The sequence below is a fragment of the Ruditapes philippinarum genome, unplaced genomic scaffold (assembly GCF_026571515.1).
Source record: "Ruditapes philippinarum isolate M1 unplaced genomic scaffold, ASM2657151v2 ctg1852_1_1_1_1, whole genome shotgun sequence".
In the NCBI taxonomy this organism is placed as follows: domain Eukaryota; kingdom Metazoa; phylum Mollusca; class Bivalvia; order Venerida; family Veneridae; genus Ruditapes; species Ruditapes philippinarum.
Genome location: NW_026855584.1, coordinates 101,130 through 115,072, shown reverse-complemented (window position 1 = coordinate 115,072; position 13,943 = coordinate 101,130). Strand labels below are relative to the sequence as shown.

General features: G+C 35.0%; 1 protein-coding gene across 1 annotated transcript; it reads right to left on the bottom strand.

The window, feature by feature from the left end:
* Positions 1–1,009: 1,009 nt before the first annotated feature.
* Positions 1,010–11,956, bottom strand: LOC132743798 (uncharacterized). The gene is made up of 8 exons (XM_060732363.1): positions 11,803–11,956; positions 7,711–7,783; positions 7,114–7,291; positions 6,416–6,528; positions 5,641–5,839; positions 4,501–4,710; positions 3,477–3,608; positions 1,010–3,145 (listed from the first exon to the last, which is right to left on the bottom strand). Exons 3-8 carry the CDS (start codon positions 7,253–7,255, stop codon positions 1,923–1,925), a joined length of 2,019 nt encoding a protein of 672 aa, XP_060588346.1. The 5' UTR covers positions 7,256–7,291; positions 7,711–7,783; positions 11,803–11,956; the 3' UTR covers positions 1,010–1,922.
* Positions 11,957–13,943: the final 1,987 nt, after the last annotated feature.

Here is a 13,943-nt window from a genome sequence, read left to right as displayed (position 1 = left end):
GCCAAATTGTGCAATATATTAGAACAGTTTAAAACATGAGGTGATCTGGTATTAGCTAAAAATTCATTTATTGTTACATATTAAGATGCGTTAGCAGGTCAAAATGATAAGGGTAAACTTAAGAGCCCTTTGTAAATGGGGAAAAAAAGATTAAAATCCGAACATTTTGACTGTGGCCCATTTTACGCGTTATAAATGCAAGATTGAATAGATTTAATATTCATTTTCTGAAAATACGGAATTACATGCATGTTTAAGCGTAGAAATATTTAAATTAGGACAATTATTAGCATTCCAATGTGCAAGGAATCGCCGTTCAGTCGGGTATTCGATTCGATTCTTTTCGTGAATAAACTCCTTCCTGATGATGGGGGTAATGCGTAGCGTAGTTTAATTCAGATTGCCAAGTTTGTTTGGTTTTTTTCTTTCTTTTTTTTCTATTTCAAAAAGGTCTATATAGATGCAAGTCAACCAGGTTTTCCTCGGCGATGTATCTATTTCAAATTTACTTCTTGTTTCTATATGTTAAAGTTTCGGTTTATATGGTTAATCTTACATTCGTGTGAAAAGATTTTAGAAGGAAGCTTTCTTGTTTGCTTATGATATGGTGTTACGTATACATTTTTATTTTCTTATTTTTATCTTTAACGACACTCTGATAAAAAAGATGATTAATTTGGGTCTGAATTTGAAGTGCTAAACATTTTTGAATCACAGACGACACGTTAGATATTGAACAATGTGAAAGTCTATCTTTGAAACTAATTAAATAGTGCCGACCACTAAAATCACTTAGTTAAAAATAACCATAAACGTCCCCACGACTTAACCAATCATATTATCAGATTCAAATTCCCAATTCAATTTCCCGATGGCCAAGTATTCAAGTTTCCACATTAATTTTAATACAAGTACTGTGGCATATAATTGTACTAAACGTGTTTGTTTGTATATCAGCAAACTTACAATAAACTTCTTACTTTACAAATAAAATGAAGACATTCAATAATTGAATTTTTTCAAACTTTATTCTCCTTTTTCATGATATGATAAAATTTGTTGTGTTAATTAAATAATAATCAACGATCTAAAGTTGGAAGGTTAACGTTAAAAATGAAAACAAAACATACAAGAACACGATAACTTTTTGCTAACCATAGTTGAAATTTTTAAGTAAACAATTTTGCTTCGAATCTTTTAAATATGACATTACCACGTGACTTAAGTCGAGACAAACTGTAGAGTAACCGTATTTGGATTAATTTAAATCAATGCAAGGTAATATAGTATGTGACACTACTAATATATTAAAAATTAAAGGCCCATTATGCCCAAGAAATGCATTTATTTTTATCTATTTCAAAAGCCTTATATTTTAAATGCCATGTTAAAGTTTCCAAAAGTGACTCATTGACCAATTACCTCAACCATCATTTGCTTGTTGTTTTTTGACAACAAGTAAAAATAGCATCACTATGTGTTTTGTTAAAATACTACTCTGTTAACATTGTGCTACTTTATGACACATCTACATTGCTCTAAACGTATTACATAAACTTTATAAAACTCGTGTTCACCCTTTTTACAAAATAAAAAAACGTCCAGGTTTTATGAATTGGTACGTCGAAACTGATTTAAATCAGATTGTGCGTTCATTTGAGTACATCTTGAAATTTTGCAGACGACAATCGATAAGTCATATGGTATTTCCACATTATATTCCATGTATTACCGTTGTAACACGTTACGATTTTATTTTAAGATGTTTATTACATAATTATATGTATTTTTTTGTCATGTAATTTAGCACGATATAAGATAAGAAGAACCAGATAATTTTTCATTATCTTTGGGCACAAGATACTGTTTAGAAATGGCCTTTAATATTGAATTAACAAAATTAACTAGATGATCAAAATTATCTACAGTTTCCCGCCTAATCGCCAAGCAAAAGCGCCTTCTATTCGAATACCGTACATTATCGCGCCAAAAGTGATATCTCGTTCTGTATGACTTAATAACGCTGAGCTGTATGTCGTCCATTTAGATTCTAAGTCAAATTTGATGACGTTATAATCTCCGTAATTCGGAATTGTAACTAGTGTCACTATAGTATTAGAAAGTTCTTTTCCATCCAGATGTAGTCCGTATGGGTCATGGCATGCATTGATGTAGATTGTGACGCCGATTCTTAAAAAGTAGTCCGGAATAACAAAGCTGTAGCTAGAGGCGAATGAAGTCAGCGCAGGAAGTGTTACCATTGATGGATCACCTAGACCAAGGTCATCGATTACAGCGTCCAGGGCGTATTGAGTGACCATGATGCCTTTATTTGCTGTGATAGAAAGTGGTTGTGAATCTAGTTCCATTTTGAAAAATTCAGTTAAAACATCAAGAGTTTCATTTGCTACCAGTTCACCATTTACATTTCGAACGGTTACCACAGTATTGTCTTCAGCAGCTTTAATTCGGTATGAAAACCCTTTCCTTGGATTCTGTTGGGCAACAATGTAGGCGTGGCCAAACATTGATCTTGGCGGGACTTGATTAACAAGATGATCACAAGAGGCTGTCATTCCGGATGGAACATAACCGCATTCTGAGCCAGAAATCACGACAACATTGTCTGTAGCTGATATCGATGTCCCCCTAAGATCCTTTTCCTGTAAAAAGTAGGACTCTAAATAGCCCAACTGCTTGTAAAATACCCTCCCTCTTTTGTTGGTGATTGTGACGTTGGTCGTTGTGTTTTGTGTGCCAATAATAGCGTACTGACTGGTCTTGTAAGTTCGATGGCTCTGTACCTCAACTAGATATTCAGAAGATAAACAATTTAACGGATACACTATAGTACCGTCGACAGTCGTATATGACAGTTCTCGGCTATTTACGGCAATAACCGTAATGGGCGTGTCTGATTTTATGTGCACGCCTTTTCTCGAGTGCTCTTCAGCCATTACCAGGGTCGTATCTTCAAACTTCCATTTATATGCACCCTGTATTAACAATGATTCTTTGTAGGACAAAAATGGTATAGTCACCGTGACATTAGCAACTTCCGGTGCCATTATGTACAAAATAGATACTTCCGGTCCCACATTGTGTAGAAAGCCTGTGATAAATTCTGTACCAGCCAGGTCGCAACCTTCAAAAGTAAACAAAAGTGTGGTTATACATCTAAATATCAATACTGCATATTGCACTAGCTTGACTGTATCCACTTAATGAAAAAGAAATCCCAAAATGTAAAAGAAGTTGTGCAATTGGGCATAAGAAGCAAATATACATATGAGAAAATTCAGAGACGTGTATGTAATTTTCTATTGAATAAAGCTTCACTAGCAAAGTAAAACATTTTAAATAAGAGAACACATCACGGCTATTTTTCAGTTGAACGGGTAATAGTATTTGTGTTTACAATTAACTAATGTGAATGCTGAAAACAATTATACATTTATATAAACATATAATTTTACCACAAGAACTTTCATCTGCTAGTCCGCACGGACAATCATTTTTTCCGTCACAAACTGCACTTCCTGGAATACAAGTTCCATCCGGGCATCTAAACTCCGAATCTGTGCAAATTCTAATCATCGGTCCAGGACCTAAAGTGTAAATGTTTTGTAAAGTCTGGTTGTTTTAGTATCCGTTCTCAACACATGACGTTACTTGGTTTGTAGTAATATAACAACAAAGTAAGTCTTTTAACTCTAATGCAACTCTGTAAAATCGTAATTGAACGGCCGTGCATATATTTTGTCGTTATTTGCGTAATACAAACATAGCCTTAATGTTTGCGTTTCTTTAAAAGCGCGTCAATATGATTCTTCTGTAAGCAGCTCTTAGAGCGTGTGTATGTGATAATAATACATGTATATCCGTGTAGCTTCATCACTGAAGTTATTGAACTGCAATGTTTTTGAATAAAATACATGTAATATTCAAATCGTTCAATAAATCCAGTATTGAACCAACACTTATAAAATATCCTTTTAATATTTACACAAGTGTAATATTAATAATATCTGTCATATGTTTGCGGTTCGGACCGGAATATCCGCCCGAGGGGACCCCGCCCATTGGTGGTAACGAGGCTTTCCGAGTTACCGCCCATGGGCGTGTTCCCGAGGGACGGATATTCCGATCTGAACCGCAAACATATTTCAGATATTTTTTTTTTCTTGCATATTCTGCCATAATAGTTCATATTTAAAATGGTTTGCCTCAATATGATATATGTTTATGGGTAAAACTCATGGAAACGCCAGTATGCTGTGCAAAAACATCTTTGTGACATCTTTTTTGTCTGTACTTGTTTTAGAACGACGTTGTACACAAGCGTGCATAAAAATATAAAAAAATATTTTCATTAACTTAAATGCGTTAGTCAGTTGATAATAAAAAAAACTCCCATTCGTTGTCGTAAAAATGATTACTAAACGTTTATATACGAAATCGTTCAGAAGAACAAATGTCATCATATAATTATATAGTTACCCGTTGTAGTTCCATTATTACCACCGTCGATTGTTCCATTACCGCCATCGGTCGTTCCATTACCACCGTCGATTGTTCCATTGCCGCCATCGGTCGTTCCATTACCACCATGGATTGTTCCATTTCCACCCTCAGTTGTTCCATTAATACTTCCGTTCTTTGTTAGATTACCGCTTTCAATGGTTGTTCCGTTAGTTGTTTTATTCCCATCTGTCCAAATACATTTAGAATTCGAAATTAAATAATTTTACAATTAAATATATCCCTTCAAATAAAATTATACAAAATTTTTAAACATTTAAACATTATATATGTACTTTTATTAAGAGATTTATGGCCCATCGGCAGCTTTTTCTTGATAATATATTAAAAAAGACCTATTCACTCGTTCATTTGCTAGTTCTTATGGTTAAAAAAAAGAACCCCACAAAAAATGACCCGTTTATGTTGTTATTTAACTTGTTTATGCATGTATGTGGGAAAATGCCACATATAAAGATACAAAACATAGACCACAAATGTTGACATGTCCATCCGTCAGTCTGTTCCAGATTTTTTTAGAACTTGTGTGCAATGTGAATTTATGAGGCGAATCTCTTATAAACTTGCCATTGTTTTCGTTTTATTGGATGGACAAAAACGAAAGGTGACGTTTAAAAAGATCGAAGGAGACTTATCACATATTGTGGCTTTGATAAACAAAACATCCATTTGTTTGGTTTGTCCTCCTTATTTATTTATTTATTTATTTATTTATTTACGTGTGATTATTTCGACTCTTCAGCAATTTTAAATTTTGACTATTTACAAAATTAATACAATACAATATTGCTACAATTGAATATTTTAATGAAAATTTGTATATACATGTACGTGTATATCAAGTTTAGAAGATAAAAAAAAACAAAATAAGATTATATAAATAAGATAAATAAAATAACGTTCAAACCAACCACTTCCATGGAGGAAAATTTTTTTAAAGCAAGTGTTATGTTTTATATTATTGTTTTAAAATTCTTCGTTCTTTCATATTGTTTGCTGATAACACTTTGCAATAAAAATGTTAGTAAACAAATGTAGTTTAATTCTAGCAGTTTTCCATTTTTCGTCATTACCACAATTATGCCATAGGTATATTACCTGTTCCGCCATTTTCACCGGTCTTAAGTTTTCTGATAATGGCGTTCTCTTTTGATGGTTTACGCAGCCAGGAACGAAATCTTGACAATCGTGTCGCCGCCATAACATTATTGGAACAGCCGCTGTTATCTATGTGTATACCGATCTGAACGCTCGCCCCGCCATTTAAAGTGCATACGATGGGATTACCCTGTCCTGTCTGTAAATAATATTGTATTGTTTGTGTAAATAAATATTTGAGCGATACCTACATTGTTAAAAATTCTGGAAAAGTGATATCCCTGTGGCGCAATTAAAAAAAAACAACAGCAAACAAACTTTTGAAAATTGCAGTCGCGGTTTTATTTAGTCTGTTCATAACGGAAAAGGAAACAGATCTCTCATGTCCTTGTCCTCCTTATGACATCACCATTTTCTTTGTGGTTCAGTTCTGACGCGGCTGTGTTCTGTGAACGTCGCATAGCCTAGTTAATCTTTGTTTTCATTTTTCCTGTTAATTGTTTTGATTATATTTTACGGTCATTCGCACTGTACCTCTGCTCTGTCGCTATCAGTTCCTTGCGAAAGTGAATGTAACTATCACTGACAAACTGCTTAACAGCCTGCACAGGAACGATGCGGTGGCTGAACTGTGCTCTGGTGAATTCAATGTGGCTTACTGCCGTGATCCGGAGTGAAAACTACCACCACCTTTTGCTTTGATAAAGGAAACACTTCAATGCTACATGCACTACGCATTGGACGGACGTAGAAAAATAGAGAAAAACATAATTACCGGGCACTTGTTTTTATTTCCCGCCTTTCTTACGAAGCATATTTGTTCCTTTCTCGTCTTTCCAGAATTGTATCGAGAGCAATCAGAGGTAGGTAGAAGATGAATAGCAGTATCTGCAAAAAACATATATCTTTCTAAGGCATATAATTATATTGCTTACATTGAATTTATATCATATTATATAGTAATTGTCTGTCTATTTTGTAAGAGCCATGGGACGCTAGTTTAGGGCGAGGGGTAAATTCTCCATGACAACTGATCTCGGATTTTAAGTCTTATGATAGAATGATTTAGAAACCATGTTGGATAAGTAGTCAGTCACTTGCACTTGGGGAGATGTAATAAATTACTTGTTAGTTATCCGGGAAAGCCTGTTAGGTGGATCAAACGCCGAGATATGGCCAAACATTGTAATAAAACAGGCGTAAATAGGCGTAAATTCCGTTAATCTTTTGTTGTCAAGTGAATTTCATTTCGTTTAAACGGACAATTATTTCATTCGAACGAAATATTTTATGATTTCGTTTAAACAAAATGTGAATTCGTTTTATCGAAACAAAATAAAACATACACTTGACAAAAAGGGTATAACGTAAAACTTTTTTTGTCTCGTTATATACATACGGTGCATTCATGTTTTGTGGTCTGTAGAAGAAGAATTTGTTCGTACTGATGTACAAAATATCATTTATTCGTACCTTTTAATTTGATAGGATCGATTATCACACAATCTGGATACATGTCCTGTTGTACTTTCAAATCAAACAATCTAGTTGAGAATCGACCTTTGATCTTTTTTGTTTTACCGTTTCGTGTTACTGTTTCTGCCAAATACAGCATCGCTATGTCATTTACTTTACCTTTATTCTTGGCATGCTGAAGTCATGTAAACAATAAACATATCATATAGTGCCATTATGCTTGTTTTTGTTTGTTCTTGTATCGTCAAAAATGAAAAAGAAAAGATCAACAAGGAATGATGAACACATCCCCAAACAATTCACAATCGGCAAGGAACCCAGTTGAGCTGAAATTTAACTATATACTTTTTGAAAGATTGACCTTTATAATGTAAAGCTATCAATAATTGAAAGTGATAAGCGTATCGAATAAAAATTAAAACTGCTTAAAAAGGGCTTCTCCAATCTTTTAGCACTTGAACATAACCGCTAAACTTACCAAGGATATTGATAGAAATTGCAATGTGTCACAACGGTAATGGCTATTTTTGAGGAGTATTATAATAAAACCTAAAAAAAAATACTTTTTTTATTTTAAAAATTTTATCGACATACCGTAACTATAGATTTAACACTTATTGGTTCTTTAGATATGTCTTCAAAGGCAATTTTGTATTCTGCCACTTCCCTGTAATATAGGAAAACACGTGCAAAACAAGCGTCATAAAATTTAAAATAGTTAAAATTACATTTTATATATTTTTTCATTTCTGGGTTAAAATATATCAGCATTATATAATGACATTGTTATCAAATTACGTATTGTTTCATGTTTTTCAGTCACAAATGTTTAAGTATGTTTTGTAAGTATGTGAGAAGTTAGCAGTTAACAGTGAGCTAAGCAAAAAGGCATTACGATTTATATAGGGAAATCAATGATCTGCTGTTATGCTCAGCTGGGTAAGCAATCTAGCAGGCCATTACTAAATATAGTGTAAAAATGCTCTGCTGGTATGCTCAGCTGACTAGGCAATCTAGCGGGGCGGTCCAAAATATAGCGTAAAAATGCTCTGCTGGTATGCTCAGCTGGCTAGGCAATCTAGCAGGGCATTCCTAAATATAGTGTAAAAAACTCTGCTGTTATACTCAGCTGGCTAAGCAATCTAGCGGGGCATTCCAAAATATAGTGTAAAAAGCTCTGCTGTTATGCTCAGCTGGCTAAACAATCTAGCGGGGAATTCCAAAATATAGTGTAAAAATGCTCTGCTGTTATGCTCAGCTGGCTAAGCAATCTAGCGGGGCATTCCAAAATATAGTGTAAAAATGCTCTGTTATTATGCTCAGCTGGCTAAGCAATCTAGCGGGGCATTCCAAAATATAGTATAAAAATGTTCTGCTGTTATGCTCAGCTGGCTAAGCAATCTAGCGGGGCATTCCAAAATATAGTGTAAAAATACTCTGCTGTTATGCTCAGCTGGCTAAGCAATCTAGCGGGGCATTCCAAAATATAGTGTAAAAATGTTCTGCTGTTATGCTCAGCTGGCTAAGCAATCTAGCGGGGTATTCAAAAATATAGTATAAAAATGCTCTGCTGTTATGTTCAGCAGGCTAAGCAATCTATCGGGACATTTCAAAATATAGTGTAAAAATGCTCTGCTGTTATGCTCAGCTTGGTAAGCAATCTAGCGGGACATTCCAAAATATAGTGTAAACATGATCTGCTCGTAGGCTCAGCTGGCTAGGCAATCTAGCAGGGCATTCCTAAATATAGTGTAAAAATGCTTAGCTGTCATGCTCAGCTGGCTAAGCAATCTAGCGGGACATTCCAAAATATAGTGTAAATGCTCTGCTGAATTGCTCAGCTGGCTAGTCAATCTAGAAGGGCATTCCTAAATATAGTGTTAAAATGCTCAGTTGGCTAGGCAATCCAGCAGAGCATTCCTAAATATAGTGTAAAAATGCTCTTCTGGCAAGCTCAGCTGGCTAAGCAATCTAGCAGAGCGTTCCAAAATATAGGGCGAAAAATGCTCTACTGGTATGCTAAGCTAGCTAAGCAATCTAGCAGGGCATTCCTAAATATAGTGTTAAAAATGTTCAGCTGGCTAGGCAAAGCATTCTGAAAATTAGTGTAAAAATGTTCTGCCGGAATGCTGAGCTGTCTAGGCAAACTAGCAGGGCATTCTTAAATAAAGTATAAATTTCGTTGGTCTGCAACTGATTATTTGGCACCCGTAGACTTTCTGAAATATTTAGTGCCAATGCAGATAATGACATTTTTGACTTCAACGGGACCCTCAAGTGTCTATTTCTTTGGTCTCCGACTGATTCTTGGACGATCGCAGGCTTTCAGGAATTTTGGTGTTAATGCAGATAATAACATTTGTGAATTTATAGGACCACCCAGAGTCCATTTCGTTGGTCTGCAAATGTTTCTGGAACACTCGCAGACTTTCAGAAATGTTCGGTGCCACTGGAGATAATGACATTTTTACTTCAAAAGGACCCTCCTGAGTCTATTTCGTTGGTCTGCGACTGATTCTGAGTCACTCGCAGACTTTCAGGAATTTTGGTGTCAATGCAGAAAATGACCTTTCTGAATCCATTTTTTGGTCTGCGACTGAATCTGAGGCACTCACAAACTTTCAGGAATTTTTGATGTCAAGGCAGATAATGACATTTTTTACTTCTTAGGACCATCTAGGGTCCATTTTTTTGGTCTGCGACTTAATCTTGGACAGTCACAGACTTTCAGAAATTGTTGGTGCCAATAGAGATAATTACAATTTATGACATTTTTGACCATCCAGAGTCTTTTTCGCAGACCCAAGAAATGTACTCTGGCGGTTCCCTAAAAGTCAGAAATGTCATTATCTCCATTGGCATCAAAATTCCTGAAAGTCTGCAAGTGTCTCAGATTCAGTTGCAGACCATAAAAATGGACTCTGGCGGGTCCCTAGAAGTAAAAATTGCCATCATCTTTATTGGCACCAAACTTTCCTGAAAGTCTGCGAGTGTCCAACAATACGCAGCAGGCCAATGAAATGGACTCTTAAAGGTCCCTAGAAGTCAAAAATATGAATATTTCCATTGGCACCAACCATTCCTGAAAGTCTTCGAGTGTCCAAGAATCAATCGCAGACGACCAAAATGGACTCTTGAGGGTCCCTAGAAGTCTTAATTGTCAATATCAGCATTGGCACCAAAATTCCTGAAAGTCTGCGAGATTCCTTCAAAAAGTCGCGGGACAATGAAATAGTCTCTTAAAGGTCCTTAGAAGTCAAAAATACCATTATTTCTATTTGCACCGAAAATTCCTTAAAGTCTGCGAGTGCCTCAGAATTGCCTAGAAGTCGAAAATGTCAATAAAACTTTGGCAACAATAAATCCTGGAACTCAGAATCAGTCTGCCAAGTCAGCATTCCATCAGAGCATTTTTACATTATATTTCGGAATGCCCTGCTAGATTACCTAGCCAGCTTAGCATTCACCCAGAGCATTTTTACACCATATTCAGTAATGCCCTGCTAGATTGACTAGCCAGCTGAGCATTCCACCAGAGCATTTTTTCACTATATTAAGGAATGCTCTGCTATAGTGCCTAGCCAGCTGAGCATTCCTGCAGAGCATTTTAACACTTTATTTAGTAATGCTCTGCTAGATTGCCTAGCCAGCTTAGCATTCCAGCAGAGCATTTTTACACTATATTTCGTAATGCTCTGCTAGATTGCCTAGCAGCTTAGCATTCCACCAGAGCATTTTTACACTATATTTAGGAATGCCCTGCTAGATTGCATAGCCAGCTTAGCATGCCAGCAGAGCATTTTTACACTATATCTAGTAATGCCCTGCTAGATTGCCTAGCCAGCTTAGCATTCCAGAAAAGCATTTGTTCAATATATTAAGTAATGCTCTGCTAGATTGCTTAGCCAGCTTAGCATTCCATTAGAGCATTTTTACACTGTATTTAGTAATGTCCTGCTAGATTGCCTACCCAGCTTAGCATTCCAGCAGAGCATTTTACACTATATTTAGTAATGCTCTGCTAGATTGCCTAGCCAGCTTAGCATTCCAGCAGAGCATTTTAACACTATATTTAGTAATGCCCTGCTAGATTGCCTAGCCAGCTTAGCATTCCAGAATAGCATTTGTACACTATATTTAGTAATGTCCTGCTAGATTGCCTAGCCAGCTTAGCATTCCAGAAAAGCATTTGTTTAATATATTTAGTTATGCTCTGCTAGATTGCCTAGCCAGCTGAGCGTTCCAGCAGAGCATTTTTTCACTAAAGCTAGGAATGCTCTGCTAGATTGCCAAGACAGCTGAGTATTGCAGTAGAGCATTTTTACACTATATTTAGGAATGCCCTGCTAGATGCCCAAAACAGCTGAGCATTTCAGCAGATCATTACCTTCCCTATATAAATTGAAATGCCTTTTTGCTTAGCTCACTGTTCACTGCTAACTTCTCACATACGTTTTGTAATAACACTTTTTAAAGGCTAATTATGCATCAGAAAAGTTTTTGTTTTATATTATTGGTGTCATGTGAAATTTCCCCAAACGTAAACAAAAATTATATATAATCAAGCCATTCATTTTGCTCATTTTTTAAAAAAAAGAGAAAATATATATCGACCCCTCTTCTTTTTCCCACTCTTTTACAAAAAGTCATAAATCCTGCACTGTAAAATTTAAAATATTCACGTACCCTTCCGAAACACAGCTAGCTGCCGTCACGATTATTTCCGGGTTTTTATATGATCCGGAACATACCCGTTTCCCATTTCTCTTTATTATCACTGTAGAAAATTTTGTGGCGTCAATACATAAGTTGATACAGATGATATAAAGTATAATGAATTTTGTAGCTGAAATAGAAATAAAAGAAAAATATCAATTAATCAATCCATCAATAAATGAATCAATCAATCAATCAAATAATTATTCAATGAATCAATCAATCAATGACAGAGTGATCGAGTTAGCACATCCTCAGGTGATAAATGAAGTGATTGATTGCACAAATAAGCTAGTGATTGATTCATTGAATGCGTGAATGATTATTGTTTGTTTGTTTGTTTGTGAGTGAGTGAGTGAGTGAGTGAGTGTGTGAGTGAGTGTGTGAGTTGGTGAGTGAGTGAGTGAGTGACATTAAACTTAAAAAAAAATTTGGTACGTTATCTTATGGATCAATAACATATTCGATAGCTGACAGTATTTCGCCAATACTTTTGTTTTGGTAATGAGATATGTTATGCAGATGTATATCTTTTGATGTGACCTGGAAGGCGATTTTGTATTCTGCCACTTCCATGTAATATCAGCTATATAATCTAGCATCTGTTTACACGAGAAACACGTACTAAAGAAACATCATATAATTTAGAATAGCATTTGATATCTATCTTACTATATCATTAGTGACATCAAATTGGCAAATCTAAAATGTTAAAAAAAGTTTTTCGGTCTTGCATTGCTTTTATATATCAAACCTTGTTTATATCCGAAATTGGTATTCATTTTTAGAACACTGAAAATAAACATTCAACTATCCGAAATTCGTATTCTTTATAAAAAAAAATGTTGTCAAATATCTAATAATAAGTAAACAAATCTTTGTTCTTCGGAATATTTTCATTGAAAGTACATTAATTGTAGTTGAAATTTTGCCTCAAGAAAGACAACGTACATTGTACCTTTAATGAAATTGAATTTTTCGATTTTGATCAAAGATAAAGCGTATGATGTACATGTAAGTTATCCGCCGGCTTATTTATGAAAATAATTAACTTCTACATTGATAAAACCGATAAACAAACAACTTGCGTTTATTGTTTATTACTGGTCAATTTGTAGTAACTTATTTACTTTTCTCTAAAAATTGTTGGAATATTTCGTGGCACCACACTGGTTGTCGAAAGTTCATTAAAATGTCATAATGGTTTTCTTATATAAGAATTTATAAACTTTAATGAAATCCCGCGTCATGAAACGTCAGTATGTCTCATTAGTGACGTTATGTGTGGTCTTCAGTTTTTGCGGAGTCATAAAACATATTTTTGTTGCTGGATCAGTTGTAAAATATTTAGCGTTATTTCCATATTTCGTCTTCGACGCTGAAAACTGACCCCCACTAACGTTTGTCTATAAAAATGTATTCAGAAGTTATTGCGATATTCATGTATAATAAAAATATTATTTATAGACTTAGTAATATTTTGGAGCTCAAAAATGGTGTCTGCCATTTTGGTGATTAGAACATATATTATTCAATACCCAAGGATGCAAGCGTTGCGCTTAGGTGATATTTCTTAGAATGACTATACAAGCTTAAATAAAGAGCGTGTCAACCAATGGAAATTTAAGCAATTCATTTGATGAAAATCCTTATTATATTAATCCATTATTTCAAAACACTTGTCCCTTAATGATGCGGGTTCGAATTTCATAAGGAACTTTGGATTATTTCATGAGATTTATCTATGAAGCTAGTTTACGGAAGGTGAATACTTCTGCATAGGTGCTTGCGCTTCCCTAAAATAATTTATAATGGGACAATGGGGGTCTTTCCACAACAGTAAAACTAGAAAGTCGTCATATGACCTTAACAGTGCCGACGTGACTTGAAATCCAACCAATAAAAACAGTATTTCTATTTTCGCATTGGAACATCATATTAACTTTTCAAGTATCCCATAAACAATGCAAAATCTTTAAGCGGTGTATGGTCCCAAGTACTGTCTTGATCGAAAATTCAATGGGCGGAATTAAATACATGTTTTAAATACCGATTCTCATTAGTTTCATTGGAGGTACAATGATCACAGCCGTGCGGACACACATGCGGTT